The 15548-nt window shown below is 40.5% G+C and overlaps 1 protein-coding gene across 2 annotated transcripts in view; it reads left to right on the top strand.

The window, feature by feature from the left end:
- LOC143982423 (mitogen-activated protein kinase 14) overlaps positions 1–14686 on the top strand; it is a 114192-nt gene extending 99506 nt beyond the window's left edge. For both annotated transcript variants that reach the window (XM_077481114.1, XM_077481113.1), the window contains exon 12: positions 10240–14686. In XM_077481114.1, coding sequence (XP_077337240.1) covers positions 10240–10307 — 68 coding nt within the window. In that variant the 3' untranslated portion in view covers positions 10308–14686. The remainder of the gene's footprint in view (positions 1–10239) is intronic.
- Positions 14687–15548: the final 862 nt, after the last annotated feature.

Raw genomic sequence — 15548 nt, 5'->3', positions numbered from 1 at the left:
GAATAATATATGCAAAGAATTTCCAGTAAACAAAAGATGCCCCTTTTGCCATTTAAGTGAAAGAGTAAATGTATTTTTATTTCAAAGCTCCTTCTGTGGCAAGGGCATCAGCCTCCAGGCAGTTACAATGGCTTCCACCGTCACGTTCAAAGGGTAATCCTCAGGGACAAAATAGGTGTTGGGGGAGGAAGCCTACAAGATACTGTAGCATTTTTATGAGGTGCCCCCGTTTGCTCAATAGGGAGAATTCTTCTGCAGTTCTCAGGGATCTGGCAGGAGGAGTGTCAAGATGAATGGGGAACTTCCTCAATAGCTCCAAGGTACAAACTGGCGTTCCAAGAGTTTCCGGCTCCTCGTTTTCTCAGATCTTACGTTCCTAAGGATCCAGAGAAAATGAAATCTTTCTCTCAAGCATTGGATCATCTTTTGGCAAAAAATGTTCATGGTGGCCCCCATTTAAGAGCAGAGATTGGGGTTTGGTTAAATCCAAATGAACATTCTGGATCTCAAAAATCTAATATTCTGTTCCTGAATATAATCTTTTTTTTTTGCATGAAGTCCATCCAATCTGTTATCTCCATCCCAAGGAGAACTTCTGGTGTCAATGGACATCAAAGATGCATATCTCCATATGCCTATTTCCTCGCTCACTAGTAGGTCGGTTTCTCAACCTAGGAGGAATTTTCTTTAAAACCATGAGGAAATACTTGGGTCTGATCATAGGTACACCCAGAAAAGGGTATTCATACCCCAGGCAAAGATTAGCGCCATAAAGAAACTGATTTAGGTAGTCGAAGCAAGATGAATTCCTCCTATTCAACTTTGCATGAGGTTGTTGGAAAAGATGGTGGCTTCATTTGAGGCCATTCCTTATGCTCGGGTTCATTCTAGACTGCTGCAAAACAGTATCCTATTGGCTTGAAACAAATGGTTCAAGCTCTACATTCCCAATGTGTCTGACTCCAAAGCCGGATGAACCCGGATGAAAGACCACCTGGAAATACCAGGTGCTGTAGGCTGGATGCGCCAGAGCCTCGGTTTATGGTTAACATCCAAAAATCTGCAAAGGGTAAAAATACTTTGTTTACCTGGGAAATAACATATGCCAACCTTTTTTTTGTTTAGGTTGGGGGACAGTCCTGAAAGAGGCAGCTGTCCAAGAGATGTGGCCCAGGTCAGAAATGGCCTTGCCCATTCAATCAGTCTATGCCACAGCCATGGCCTATATTAATTACCATGGGGGGCACAAGAAGTTATGCAGCCCAGACAAAGGTGAATCCTATCTTAGGCAAAGTGCATTGTTTTCTGCCCATCAGCAGTCTTCATTCTAGCAATAGAAAATTGGTAGGCGGACTACTTGAGTCGCCAGCAGTTGTTCCTGGGAGAATGGTTGCTTCACCCTGATATCTTCCTGTCCAATATGTCAAGGATAGGGGATCCCAGACATAGAGCTGTTTACGTCCCAGGTTCAAGAAAGAAATCAACAACTTTGTGTCAAGAACAAAGGATCCACTAGCATGCGGAACAGATGCCTTGCTATTCTCGTGGAATCGGTTCTCACTGATCTGTGCATTCCCTCCTATTCTGCCTGCGTCCATGACTTCTTCACAGGATCAAGCAGGAAGGGAAGTCGTTGATTCTTGTGACCCCCAGCGGAGTCCAGGAAATCTTGGTATGCAGGGATTCTAGAGATGGCAGTAGGGGACCCATGGACCTTACTTTCACGGCCAGACCTCCTCTCGCAAGGTCCGGAGTTCCATCCTACTTTACAAACGCTAAATTTAACGGTTTGGCTATTGAGACCCACACTATGAAGAAGCGGGCTCTGTCAGGTTCAGTAATTTTCTACCTTTGTTAATGCAAGTAAGCTGGCCTCCATGTTTATATATTATGGAGTCTGGGAAACATATGTCTCCTGGTTTGAAACCAGGAGCTGCACCCCAGGAAATAAGTCAAGGTAGAGTCCTTGACTTTTCTGCAGATGGGGTGAGAAATGAATAGGGATGAGCCCAAACAACCCCTTGTTCGGCTCGCATCCAGAAAATGCGAACAGGCAAAAAATTTGTGCGAGCACCATTGGTCTATAGGGCATGAACATGAATAATCAAAAGTGCTAATTTTAAAGGCTTATATGCATGGTATTGTCATAAAGTGTTTGGGGGCCTGGGTCCTGTCCCAGGGGGCATGTATCAATGCAAAAAAAAGTTTAAAATGGCAGTTTTCCTGGGAGCAGTGATTTTAATGATGCTTAAAAACAATAAAAGTGTAATATTCCTTTAAATTTCCTACCTGGGGTGTGTCTATAGTATGCCTGTAAAGGGGCGCATGTTTGCCCTGTTTAGAACAGTCTGACAGCAAAATGATATCTCTAAAGGAAAAAAAGTCATTTAAAACTACTTGCGACTATAATGAATTGTCGGATCCAACAATACACAACAGCTCATTAATAAAAACTGCATGGAATTTCCCCACAGGGGAACCCCGAACCAAAATGTTATAAAAAAAAATGCGTGGGGATCCCCCTAAATTCCATACCAGGCCCTTTCAGGTCTGGTATGGATATCAAGGGGAACCCTGCACCAAAATAAAAATTGGCATGCGGCTCCCCCTCAAAATCCATACCAGACCCTTATCTGAGCACGCAACCTGGCAGGCCGCAGGAAAAGAGGAGGGGGCGAGAGAGTGGGCCCCCCCCTCCAGAACCATACCAGGCCACATGCCCTCAACATGGGTAGGATGTCCCCGTGTTGATGGGGATAAAGGCCTCATCCCCACAATCCTTGCCTGGTGGTTGTGGGGGCCTGCGGGCAGGGGGCTTATCGGAATCTGGAAGCCCCCTTTAACAAGGGGACTCCCAGATCCCACCCCCACCCCCCGTGTGAATTGGTAATGGGGTACACATGTACCCCTACCTTTTCACAAAAAAGTGTCGAGTTAAACACGAGACGGTTTTTGACAAGTCCTTTATTAATTTCTTCTTTCCGCTTCTTCCATCATTCTTCTGGTCTTCCTTCGGTGGTCTTCTTCCTCCATCTTCTTCCTCCGCATTTCTCGTCTCGCATCTTGCTCCGGCGGCTTCTCCGCTCCGCCCGCACGATCCGCCTCTGTGGGAGTCTTCCGCCGTGTGACGCTTCTGTTCATCTGACACTTGTTTATATAACAGAGCACGGGGCCACCCGATGACCCCGCCCCCGTCTGACGCACAGGGGCTTCCCTAAGTGTCAGAAGTACAGAAGCGTCACACGGCGGAAGACTCCCACTGAGGCGGATCGTGCGGACGGAGCGACGAAGATGGAGAAGATGATGATCGAGAGAGAACACCGAAGGGAGACCAGAAGAAAGAAGGTGGAATAAGCGGTAAGAACAAGAAATGAATAAAGGACTTGTCAAAAACGGTCTTTTTTTTTTTTTTTTTTTTTTTTTTTTAACTCTTTTGACACTTTTTTTTGTGAAATGGTAGGGGGTTCATTTTTTTTTCCTTTTAGAAATGCCATTTTGCTGTCAGACTGTTCTAAACATGTGAGACATGCGCCCCTTTACAAGCATACTATAGACACCCCCCAGGTACGAAATTTAAAGGAATATTACACTTTTATTGTTTCAATTTAAGCATTATTAAAATCACTGCTCCCGGAAAAATGGCCATTTTTAAAAAATTTTTGCATTAATACATGTTCCTTGGGGCAGGACTCGTGTCCCCAAACACTTTTCATGACCATACTATGCATATAAGCCTTTAAAATTGGCACTTTTGATTTCTCCCATAGACTTTTAAAGGGTGTTGTGCAGCTTTGGAATTTGCTGCAAACACCCAAGATTGTTCGCTGTTCGGCGAACAGCCAATGTTCGAGTCGAACATAAAGCATATCCCTATAAATGAAGCTGGCCTTCAGTGGTGCTTTCTAATGCAGGTCTCGGCCTTGACAATATTATTTCAACAACCACTTGCTTCACATGCTTTGGTTCATAACTTTATTCAGAGGGTAACGCGACTTAATCTCCGGTTAGGTAACCCCTGAACCCTTGGGACTTGAATTTAGTTTTGTTGGCATTACAAAACAGCCTCTTATTTATTATTTTTTTTGGGCCGATACGACATTCCCATTGTCCTTTTTTGACAAGGAAACTATTTTTTCTGGTAACCATATCTGCTGCAAGGATATCAGTATTGGCTGCTCGTTCTTGTAAAAAGCCATGTTTTTATTCACAAGGATAAGGTAGTATTGCATCCTCATCCTAACTTTTTACCAAAGGTAGTATCCGGTTTTGATGTGAGAGCATTCAATGTCTATTTAAAGGCTATTGCTCAGGTTTGGAAAATTGATGTTTTGTTTGTGTTGCCTGAAGGTCCTAAAAGAGGACAGGCAGCATCAAAATCGACTAATTTTAGTTGAATTGGACAAGTAATCATTCAAGCTTATGGTTTAAAGAAGTAGTTGGATATAGTCTAAAACGGGCATAAGGTTGCGTAGGGACGTCAGCGGCGAGGAAAGAAAGAGCAGGGTGTCATCCACAAAGGCCGCAATCTTGTATTCCCTTTAGACTTCTATGTTCAGATTGACCCCGATGCAGCATAGTAGAAGTTCTAGGGCAGTGGTCATCAACCTAGTCCTCAGGGCCCACTAACAGGCCAGGATTTATGTATTAACTTGGAGATGCAGACTAGAATACTGCAATCACTGAGCAGCAAATGATACCACTTGTGATGTATTTCAGTTATCTTGCAAAACTGGCCTGTTAGTGGGCCCTGAGGACAGGGTTGATGACCACTGTTCTAGGGTAAGGATATAGAGCAGGGATATGCAATTAGCGGACCTCCAGCTGTTGCAGAACTAAAAGTTCCAGGAGGCATAGCAAGACTCTGAAAGCCACGAGTATGACACCCAGAGGCATGATGGGACTTGTATTTTTGCAACAGCTGGAGGTCCGCTAATTGCATATCCCTGATATAGAGCAAAGGCGAAAGGACCCCTGCCTAGTGCCATTATGGATGGGGAAGGCATCCGATAAGTGGCCGTTGGCTCGGACTCTAGCTCGTGGGTTCACATAAAGGGAGCCTATAAAGGCACGCATACAGCTTCCTAGGCCAAGAGCTGTTAACACCGCTTCCATGTAGTCCCAGGCCACTCGATTGAAGGCCGCCTCTGCATCCATTGCCAGTAAAAATCCCTGCTGTTGGGAGGAGGTGAGCCAATGATTGAGATTCAGGGCTTTTATGTTGTCCCTGGCTTCCTTGCCCAGGACAAAACCATCCTGGTCCAAACCTATTCAGGCGGTATGGTTTCTGACTATTTAAGCCCAAGTCCTGAGGGGATAGAACTTGCAAAGCTTGTAAGTTTCATCCCTAACATTATTTAGGCTGCATTCTGCCATTTTTCCAGTCTGGTGTGCAGATGTCCCTGGCTTTGAGCACCATCAAGGGACAGATTCCTGCAATTGTCATGCTATTTTAAAGACATATCTGTCTCATTCTTTGGTTAAAGCGGAGCTCCGCTGAAAAGGGAAAGCTCCACTTGTTTGCGCATCCCTCCACTGCCATATTTGGCACTTTTTTTTAGGGAGAGAAGCCGGTACCTGGTTTTGACATGCACGCACCAGTCGCACTGTACCTTGTGAATGGTCCTGTAGTCTTCTGGGACCTGTGATGTGTCCCAGAAGACTGCAGGGGAAGGAGGGGGCCAGACTGGCTCATTTCCCAGCAGCAATCTGAGACAGAAGTGGGAGCAGGTACCTGTCAAAACCAGGTACCCACTTCCAGGTCAGATTGCTGCGGTGAACTGAGCCAGAAGTTTGGCCCCCTCCTTTTCCCTAGAAGACTAAGGGACCATTCACAAAGGAGCAGCGTGACTCGTGCATGCGCAGTAGGAAACGAGCTGTGAAGCTACAAGGTTTCACTTCCTGTTTCCCTTACTAGAGATGCCAGTGCCTGCACCCAAAGCCGATTGAAGTATCGGCTCCGGTAAGGACATTGTGGGATCCCTGGACCGGCAAGTGTGCTTTTATATTAAAAGTCAGTAAGTATTTGTAAAAAAAAAAGTTGCTGCCTTTTTTTTTTTTTTTTTCTTAAGGAGCGCCTCTTTAAAGTCTTTGTTTTGGGTGTCTCACAGATTTGTTCCCTTTTCGTATATTGCATGCAGTGTCATCTCTTTGGTGGCCATCACCTCTGCTGGCAGGGTGTCGGAGTTAGATGCGCTTTCTGATTCTTCACCAGGAAATGGTCACATTGAAACCTTGAACCTCTTTCATACCACCCCCCCCCCCCCTTCTTTTTTCATGCCACCTAAATCAGAAGATTTTGCTTTTATCATTTTGTCCTAATCCTATGCATCTTAAGGAAAAGATTCTTAATTGTTTAGCTGTTCGCGCTGTTCAAGTCCACGGCCTAATTTCAGTCTGTTTACCTGTTCTGCCTAAATGTCCTTGCAAAGATCAGGCTGTTTCTCAAGCCACTATTTCTAGGTGGTTTCGTCATCTAATTTCTCAGGCCCATGTTATCAAGAGCAAGGTCCCTCCTTTCCCAGTTAAGGCCTATTACATCAGGAGTGTCAGTGCTTCCCAGGCTATTAAGCATCAGGCTTTTGTTGTCCAGATTTGTAAGGCTGCTACCTGGCAAGGGGTAAAAGGCTATAAAGAGAAGCAATTCTGCCACCACATTTAGGGAGTGGTGAGCGGCAATATATGTTTTTGGGTTTAATACAGATTTGTTCATGTATATAACATCACTATAACCTGATTTTTATTTTGTATACATGATCATCTGTCTTTCAGTAGAGTTCCATGTGTCTTGTGGCAGGTATAATGTTACTGCAAAGAAAAGAAACCACGCTGTGTCCTAACCTCCAAATACAGCTGTAGCTCAAAGTGAAATACACACAAGCATAAATATATATATTGGAAGCTGAGCTCTAAATATTGACATGTAACCGAAAGAATGAGATACAAACTTAAAGATAAAAATCAGCAAGTCCCATTGGTGAACAATGTGACAAAAAAAAAAGCCCTCCAATATGAATAAGAGATCTTGAATATCCTCCAATGGAAGAAAGGTGAGTGAACCAAACCACAATGTTTTGTTACTTTCTCCTGTGACTGACGGAAAAGTGAATCCGCTACCACAAAGATTGCATGCTTACCAGCTGCACAAGCTTTAAAGCTTGTGGCTAACACCCAGCCAGGGCCTTTTCCTCCCAGAACCTCAGATTGCCGATCGAACCACAAGCAGCCTCCATACACCACTATAGACTGTTGATCATGAGGATCGTCAGAGAACCCAGCGTTCAAATCCACACTCGATAATGATGGTTATTCCAGCTTGCATGTCATATCACTGGCCAAGTAGGGAGGTAGGGAATTAATGAAATCCCTACTTGGTCAGTGATATGACATGCAATCTATTATTTTTTATAACATGCAGCTGTTTTTTATATTTAAGCTTGTATCTTGTTCTTTGGGTTACAAGTCAACATTTAGAGTGCGGAGATATATATATATATTTGCGAAAGTATTCGGCCCCCTTGAACTTTTCAACCTTTTGCCACATTTCAGGCTTCAAACATAAAGATATAACATTTTTATTTTTTGTGAAGAATCACCAAGAATTGTGAAGTGGAAGGAAATCTATTGGATTTTTGAAACTTTTTTTAACTAATAAAAAATGAAAAGTGGCGCGTGCAAAATTATTCGGCCCCCCTTGCGTTAATACTTTGTAGAGCCACCTTTTGCTGCGATTACAGCTACAAGTCGTTTGGGGTATATGTCTATCAGTTTTGCACATCGAGAGACTGAAATTCTTGCCCATTCTTCCTTGCAAAACAGCTCGAGCTCAGTGAGGTTGGATGGAGAGCGTTTGTGAACAGCAGTTTTCAGCTCTTTCCACAGATTCTCGATTGGATTCAGGTTTGGGCTTTGACTTGGCCATTCTAACACCTGGATACGTTTATTTGTGAACCATTCCTTTGTAGATTTTGCTGTATGTTTGGGATCATTGTCTTGTTGGAAGATAAATCTCCGTCCCAGTTTCAGGTCTTTTGCAGACTCCAACAGGTTTTCATCCAGAATGGTCCTGTATTTGGCTGCATCCATCTTCCCCTCAATTTTAACCATCTTCCCTGTCCCTGCTGAAGAAAAGCAGGCCCAAACCATGATGCTGCCACCACCATGTTTGACAGTGGGGATGGTGTGTTGAGGGTGATGAGCTGTGTTGCTTTTACGCCAAACATATCGTTTTGCATTATGGGCAAAAAGTTCGATTTTGGTTTCATCTGACCAGAGCACCTTCTTCCACATGTTTGGTGTGTCCCCAGGTGGCTTGTGGCAAACCTTAGACGATACTTTTTATGGATATCTTTGAGAAATGTCTTTCTTCTTGCCACTCTTCCATAAAGGCCAGATTTGTGCAGTGTACAACTGATTGTTGTCCTATGGACAGACTCTCCCACCTCAGCTGTAGTTCTCTGCAGTTCATCCAGAGTGATCATGGGCCTCTTGGCTGCATCTCTGATCAGTCTTCTCCTTGTCTGAGCTGAAAGTTTAGAGGGATGGCCAGGTCTTGGTAGATTTGCAGTGGTCTGATACTCCTTCCATTTCAAAATGATCGCTTGCACAGTGCTCCTTGGGATGTTTAAAGCTTGGGAAATCTTTTTGTATCCAAATTCGGCTTTAAACTTCTCCACAACAGTATAACGGACCTTCCTGGTGTGTTCCTTGGTCTTCATGATGCTCTCTGCGCTTTCAACAGAACCCTGAGACTATCACAGAGCAGGTGCATTTATACAGAGACTTGATTACACACAGGTGGATTCCATTTATCACCATCAGTCATTTAGGACAACATTGGATCATTCAGAGATCCTCGCTGAACTTCTGGAGTGAGTTTGCTGCACTGAAAGTAAAGGGGCCGAATAATTTTGCACGCACCACTTTTCAGTTTTTTATTTGCTAAAAAAGTTTAAAATATCCAATAGATTTCGTTCTACTTCACAATTGTGTCCCACTTGTTGGTGATTCTTCACAAAAAATTAAAATTTTATATCTTTATGTTTGAAGCCTGAAATGTGGCAAAAGGTTGAAAAGTTCAAGGGGGCCGAAAACTTTCGCAAGGCACTAATATATATATATATATATATATATATATATATATATATGTATATGTATGTATGTGTGTGTGTGTGTGTGTGTGTGTGTGTGTGTGTGTGTATATGTTATTACTTGAACTCTGTATTTGAATGTTCTCCAGCTTAATTCCATTTGCTGGGGATACATGTAAAACTCCTCCCTCTGAGAGTTAGCCAACAACATTTTGTGCAGCTGGTGGCTTTTTTCTTTGCCCCCTTTCACAATTGGGAACCAGAGTGGTTGCCGATTATGTGGTTACTGTCAGATGACATTGTGATTACTTGCAGACTGGAGTCGTCTTTCACAAAGTAAAACCTAGTACACACGACCCAAATATTGAGCCACATCGGACGGATCAATAAACGGCTGGCGTTCGACCCGTGTGTACTGCAGCTAGTTCAACAGAAGCTTCTGTCAAAGGGGCATGACCAAAAAGGGTCTGCTGATCATCACTGTCAGCCAATGGCTGAGAATGCTGGATGTACTGTGGGGGGGGGGGGGGGGGGTTGGGGGCAGGGTGTGTGTGTGTGTGTGTGTGTGTGTGTGTGTGTGTGTGTGTGTGTGTGTGTTCCCCCTGTCAGAACACAATGGCACAGCAGGGGAGATTGCTAAACTAGCAACGGATTGTTAGTACAGCAGCTCCTCCTAAACTGATTCCCCACATATTTACTTCCTGGAATTCTGTGACATGTAATAACTATTTCCTGTTGATGGGCACTGCTTTGTCAGACTTCAGAGCCTGCCTTCTGAACTACATTTAAACATGAAGATGGGACTGTTTGTTCTTGTACGTCTTGACTTTTCTTGTAAAAGCTTAAGGGTTAACTTTGGTCTCTTTACTTCTCAAACATTCCTGTTGCCTGAGACCTACCTCACATAAAAAGACCAAGTGTGAGACTTGGAAGAAGCTGAAGCTAAGATAACTTTGATGGGTATTCAGGATTTTAATATAACATCATATAATTGAGTGTGGGTGGGGTATTAAATTGCTTGCCTTCCTGTCTTATGTAACTAAGAGGCGACAGTCTACTAGTTGGTGCCAATATGGACAACCAGTGAAAAAGGAATTCGAAATGAGTAATAATTCTTCACTTATGCTACCTTTTTTTTTGTTTCCACATCTAGGTTTAACATATGAAGAAGTACTTTGCTTTGTACCTCCACCACTGGACCCTGATGAAATGGAATCTTGAAAAAAAGCTGTTCCAAAGGTGTTTTGCCGCTGTGAAGACGTTGGTGGAGGAGTCTGTTTTTTCACCTCCAGCTGTCATAAAAAGTGCCTATCAGACTGTGGATCTGAGTGACTTGCATACATACATCTCTATAAATATATATATATTTTTTTTTTCTTCTTTACTGGGGAGTTATTTATATGGAATCTAACTATTGTTGCATGTTCCCCTAGCCCTCCAGCTGCCTCTCACGTTTCACAAGTATAGTTCTTCATCCTCTACACTCGCAGTATGACCTGTGCCACAGACCATTTTGGAAATACTTGTTAAAACAGTTGTGTTCAGTGCTCCTTATGTCTTAATATTTGTGGTTTTTAAAGTGGATAAAAGACAGACCAGATATAGGATACAAAATCTGTGCATTTTTGGGCAAACGGAATAGATTATTTTTTTTAAGCCCTCACCAAACACTTATTTTCTTGACTTGAACTAGGTTAAAAAAAACGAACAGTTTTGAACGTTTAGGAAAATGAACCTTTCATTGATGCTTAATTTGTGAGTACAAAGCCATTTTAACAAAACTTTTCTTCTGCAACAATATTTTAAATTGGAATGGTATACCGTACTTTTGAGATAAACATATGCTTTGTAAGGTAGGGGTGGACAAATCGTTGCAGAATTTGGGAGCCAATAAGTCTGATCCAAGAATAACCACCACCTTTGACAGGCCAGAGAAAGATGACAACACTAGGAAAGACCTACAAATGTTAGATGCCACCTTTTTGTGTGTTATATTATTATTATTTTTTTAATAAGATTGGTTATATGCAAACAGGGATGCTGTAAGATCTGATGGCAGTGAAGCAAATGGGCAGCACTCTGGGGTAATCAGTTGTGACGCTATTAGGCTCTTTTATATGCAGATTAAAAAAACATATCACATTTTAATAGTAAACAATGGACAGTCATTTTCCCTGTTCTGCTTTCTGTGGAATACTGTTCACATTGCTCATTAGCATCTATGTAAGAAAATGTTTTAGGTTTATTTCCTCAAAGTTGTGCCCTAAACAGGTTATTAGAGCTAAACTGAACTTTTGTGTCTAAAGTGTTTTAAGAGTTTAAAAAAATGAACTGTCTAGACTTCTAAAAAGTCAGTGAACACAGGAAAATCTGATGTAAAATGCATTATGCTCCAGTATCAAATATGATTTTTATGTAAAACTAAAAGACTTTATCATTGAAAGTTTATAGATATATTTATGTTTACTATATATAATAGTACTGTTAAATGGTAATATTCATATAAAGCTGTTTTACTGTTTTTTTGTTTTTTTTTCTTTGAAGTCTTTCATTTGATAGATTTTTGTTTTTATTGGTTTTACTTTTTTCCTTTCTTTACTAAATTTCTATATGCTGGTTAAATGTAACAAAGGATAAAATGTAATCAGCTGGAAAATTGTAGTTAGAAACTGCCATTTTCCTTCAGAAATTGTGGCATATTCAGTCTTTTTGCATTTGCACAAGACTTTCTATAATTCATAAGTAGAGCAGTAGTTTATAAAGTAATTAGTGCCTATGGGAAGCACTTTAACACACACACATTGTGTTGTAAACCTCCATCCTTTCGTTCATTTATAGGACCACTATACCGTTGAGAGCAAAATTAAGAATTTCCTTACTCTAGCTCTCCTGGGCTATTTGTCTGGGAGACAGATATGTATACTGCTGGAGATGGGCACGCTAAGCATGTGTAACCAACATGTCATTGTCTGCAGACTAGGAGTTTAGTTATTCAGACCAAGGATGAGAAAGCTGAAGAATTGCTACTTTACAAAACCCAAAGTAGCTCTCCCTTTCCCCTTCCACAGTATGCTTAATAATGCAGACCAGATGTGGGCCATATAAGCTTCTGGTTCACAGAGAATATATTTCTACACTTTAAGCAGGTGCATGAGTGTTCATGTGCTGACACTTTGAAATAGCTTTATTAGGCAATTCCTACCTCTGATTATCTTAACTTTACCTTGTGAAGTAGCCTTTTAATAGTCATGTGGATCAACCATCCTTTCTGTGTAAGCTTGAATTATGCAGTGTTCTTTAAATGTGCCCATGTGCATTAAGCATAAGCCTTTCCTTGTAAATTAAAATGGGGAAAAAATATAAACAATCTTTACCATGCTTTATATGTGGTTTAACAAAATTGCAAGACAGGCGATGCGGTTTAAATTTACAGGTAGACCGTGGTAGGTTTTTTTTTTTTTTTATAGCGGAACCAGACCAAGATGACCTTCCCTCATATGGTTGTGTACTTGCTGTAGAACTAAACCAACATGCGGAAAGCACCAATTTATAGAAATGTGTGCTTAGATCAGGACTGTGTAACTCTATTCCTCAAGTTTCATTTTGTTTTAGAAATTTTAGTACTGTTTGGTTTCAAAATGTGAACTGTGTAAGAATAACTGCACCCCAGGCCTGGAGTTGTGCAGTCCAAACTTAGATGTTTAACACTAAAAGCGGTGCCTCCATGTGATTCTTGAGGTAGCCACTAACTGGCCTCTGATAAAGGTCTTCCTTACTTTTCTGAGGAAAGGGTCGTTACTGTGAAGTTACACACATGTTAACAGCTGGCTAGTTGCTCAGCATTATTGAGAACTCACTCTTCCTGAAAGCTCCTTCTCAATCACTTTAATATAATGTGGGAGCAGGATCCTTAGGGTTATGTATCTCTAAGCCTGAATACATTTGTGACTGTATTTTACTGCTTTTGCTACACCCGTGCTGTTAAGAGTGCAAAAAAGACACTTGTTAGCACATAAACTCAACATGCAGTATTTATTTTTATGCTCTCTCATAATGCCAAACGTAACCTACAGTGCTGTAAGTACTACCCTTGTTGGACTTTCCCATATGCCATATTTTATAGTATTGAAATGTATTTAACTGGGATTTTTCCAATTGTGACTACAGTTGCAGATATTTGGGGGCAGATCGTTACCAGGTTGCCATGACTGAATTCTGATTTTTATTTTTTTATCCCTCCTTGGCAAAACCATTCTACCCTCTTTTAGTTTGAATCGAGATCCACTGGAGATCAGCAATTTTCAAGTATTGCTACAGATAAAAAAAAATTTCCACGTTTTTTTTTTAATTTATTAATGACTTTCTCCTCATCACTCTATGATAAAACCCACTCTGTGCAGTGGATCTCTGCAAAATCTTTATGCATGTCTTCAAACCTTTCTTGCTTTTCTAACCACCTCGTAACCCAATTCATATTATTGGATGCTCTTCTCTAGGCATAGTTTGTAGCTGTGTTTTATTTTTAATAATGAATAAAATATGGTCTGGTTAATGTTAATTTTTTTTAACCCAGTCCTGATTTGTGCTTTTTCATAAGTTTGCCACAAAGTAATTTAATTACCCAATTGGTGTTTGTTTCAAAACTCTGGAGTCTTCCAAGAGCAGCAGTATAAAATGTATATTTTGAAATTTGCGCAACTCGATTTTAGAGGATTATTTAACTTCTGTTAACTTTGGGATACACCAGAGCTTATTTTAATTGTTAGTGAAGGAGGGGAATACTTGTGCAATTAAGAATTTTTCATTTTATCTTTAAAGTTTTGGGAACTATCGTTTTGTCCACTTCATCAATATAGACTGTTTTATATAGATATAGAAAATATATTTTAATTCCACATTGAAGCAGTAACAAATTTTGGAAAAGGCCAAGGGAAGAAATATATGTATGGCACTGTACACACTTACAATGAGTATTTAAGGTATTGATTCTGACTGTTATGAATGAATTGTTAAAAACTGTTGATGCTCCCATTTTAATTACATAGCAGTAGTTTTCTATGCATACAGTAGTTGTACCACTAGGGTATCTTTGAAAATATTTAGCCAATGTACATGTATGTTGCTGGCATTAAAATTGTGTATAATTATACAAATGTTTGTCAATATTACCAAATCATATTTAGTGAAAGGGGCATTTTGTATTTGTTTTAACATCCTCTGTATGGTACTGATCCTTTGCCTTTTAAAAGTATGTTTTGTCTTGCTGAATGGATGCTTTCCTTTCATAGTTTCCTAAATTACAAGTGGCATATCTGGTGAGCTTGCGCTGGCAAGTCCGAGCATGTCAAAGTAAACCCACCGATGTCATTTTGTACAGATACCATGATTCTCACAAATCTTGTCATTTTTTTTATTTATTTTACTTTTTTTCTAAAATGAAATTTAGGATGTTTACATTGAACAGAACTGCTGCACTTACACAGAAGACTGATATGGAGCTACATAAATGTTCACTTACATTTTGCTATTTTCTTGGTCTCCTCTGTGATGGATTTGCCATAAATACGCACTGGTCAAATAAATCTTATTTTTAAAATCTGTCATTGGTTATGTTGTGTGCTTTATGTACTGTACAAGAGATTATTTCGAGGGGTTCCCATATGATCACATTGAAAATTCTGCAAATCCTAGATTTTTTTGAATATATATATATATATATATATATATATATATACCCAAAACATCCTCTTTCTATGCCACATTTCTCTATTCTATCACTTTCACATACAGAAGATGGCGCTGTTTCCATAGTTATAATAGTCTCCAAGTGGTAGATATTTTCTGGGTAGGTTTTTATTCCCTGTAAATGTATTTATTTTAGGGGCACTGGGCAGGCATTCTTGAACACTATATGTAGCATAACAAAGGAACAGAAAAAATGTAAACTGGGTAATAAAAATGTATGTTTTCATGTATTTTTAATGGACCATGGAGGTTAGTTACTAAAGATTGGGTTTAATGTAAACCATGCCTTTTTTGTTATCTATATTCATGCCTTCTATGGAATACTATATTTGTTTCTGTTGTAGCCAAGTGCATTTTTCAGGTGTATACCAAGCAACTCTGGACTTGAAGACAGCCTAGAAGCCTGTAGAACAATAAGTAGTGAACCTGCCATGATTTTTCTAGGTAAATATATTTCTAAAGGTGCTAGTGACATAAAATTTTCACCACATGCTGGTATCAAATACACAGAAGCCAAAACCAGTTAAAAAATGAAGTTATGTTTAATAAAAATGGACTGACACGGCAAAAAAGCATTGAACACATTAACTGAAATATCTTTTAATACTTTGTACAAAATTCTTTGATAATGACAGCTTCAAGATGCCTCCTGTATGGAGAAACTAGTCACATTCATTGCTCGGATGTGATTTTGACCTATTCTTCCACACAAACCGT

Source organism: Lithobates pipiens, unplaced genomic scaffold, assembly GCF_037356315.1.
Source record: "Lithobates pipiens isolate NorthernLeopardFrog02 unplaced genomic scaffold, aLitPip1_a1.2 Scaffold_16, whole genome shotgun sequence".
Classification (NCBI taxonomy): domain Eukaryota; kingdom Metazoa; phylum Chordata; class Amphibia; order Anura; family Ranidae; genus Lithobates; species Lithobates pipiens.
Note: the sequence above shows the minus strand (reverse complement) of the source record. Positions and strands in the feature narration are given on the sequence as shown.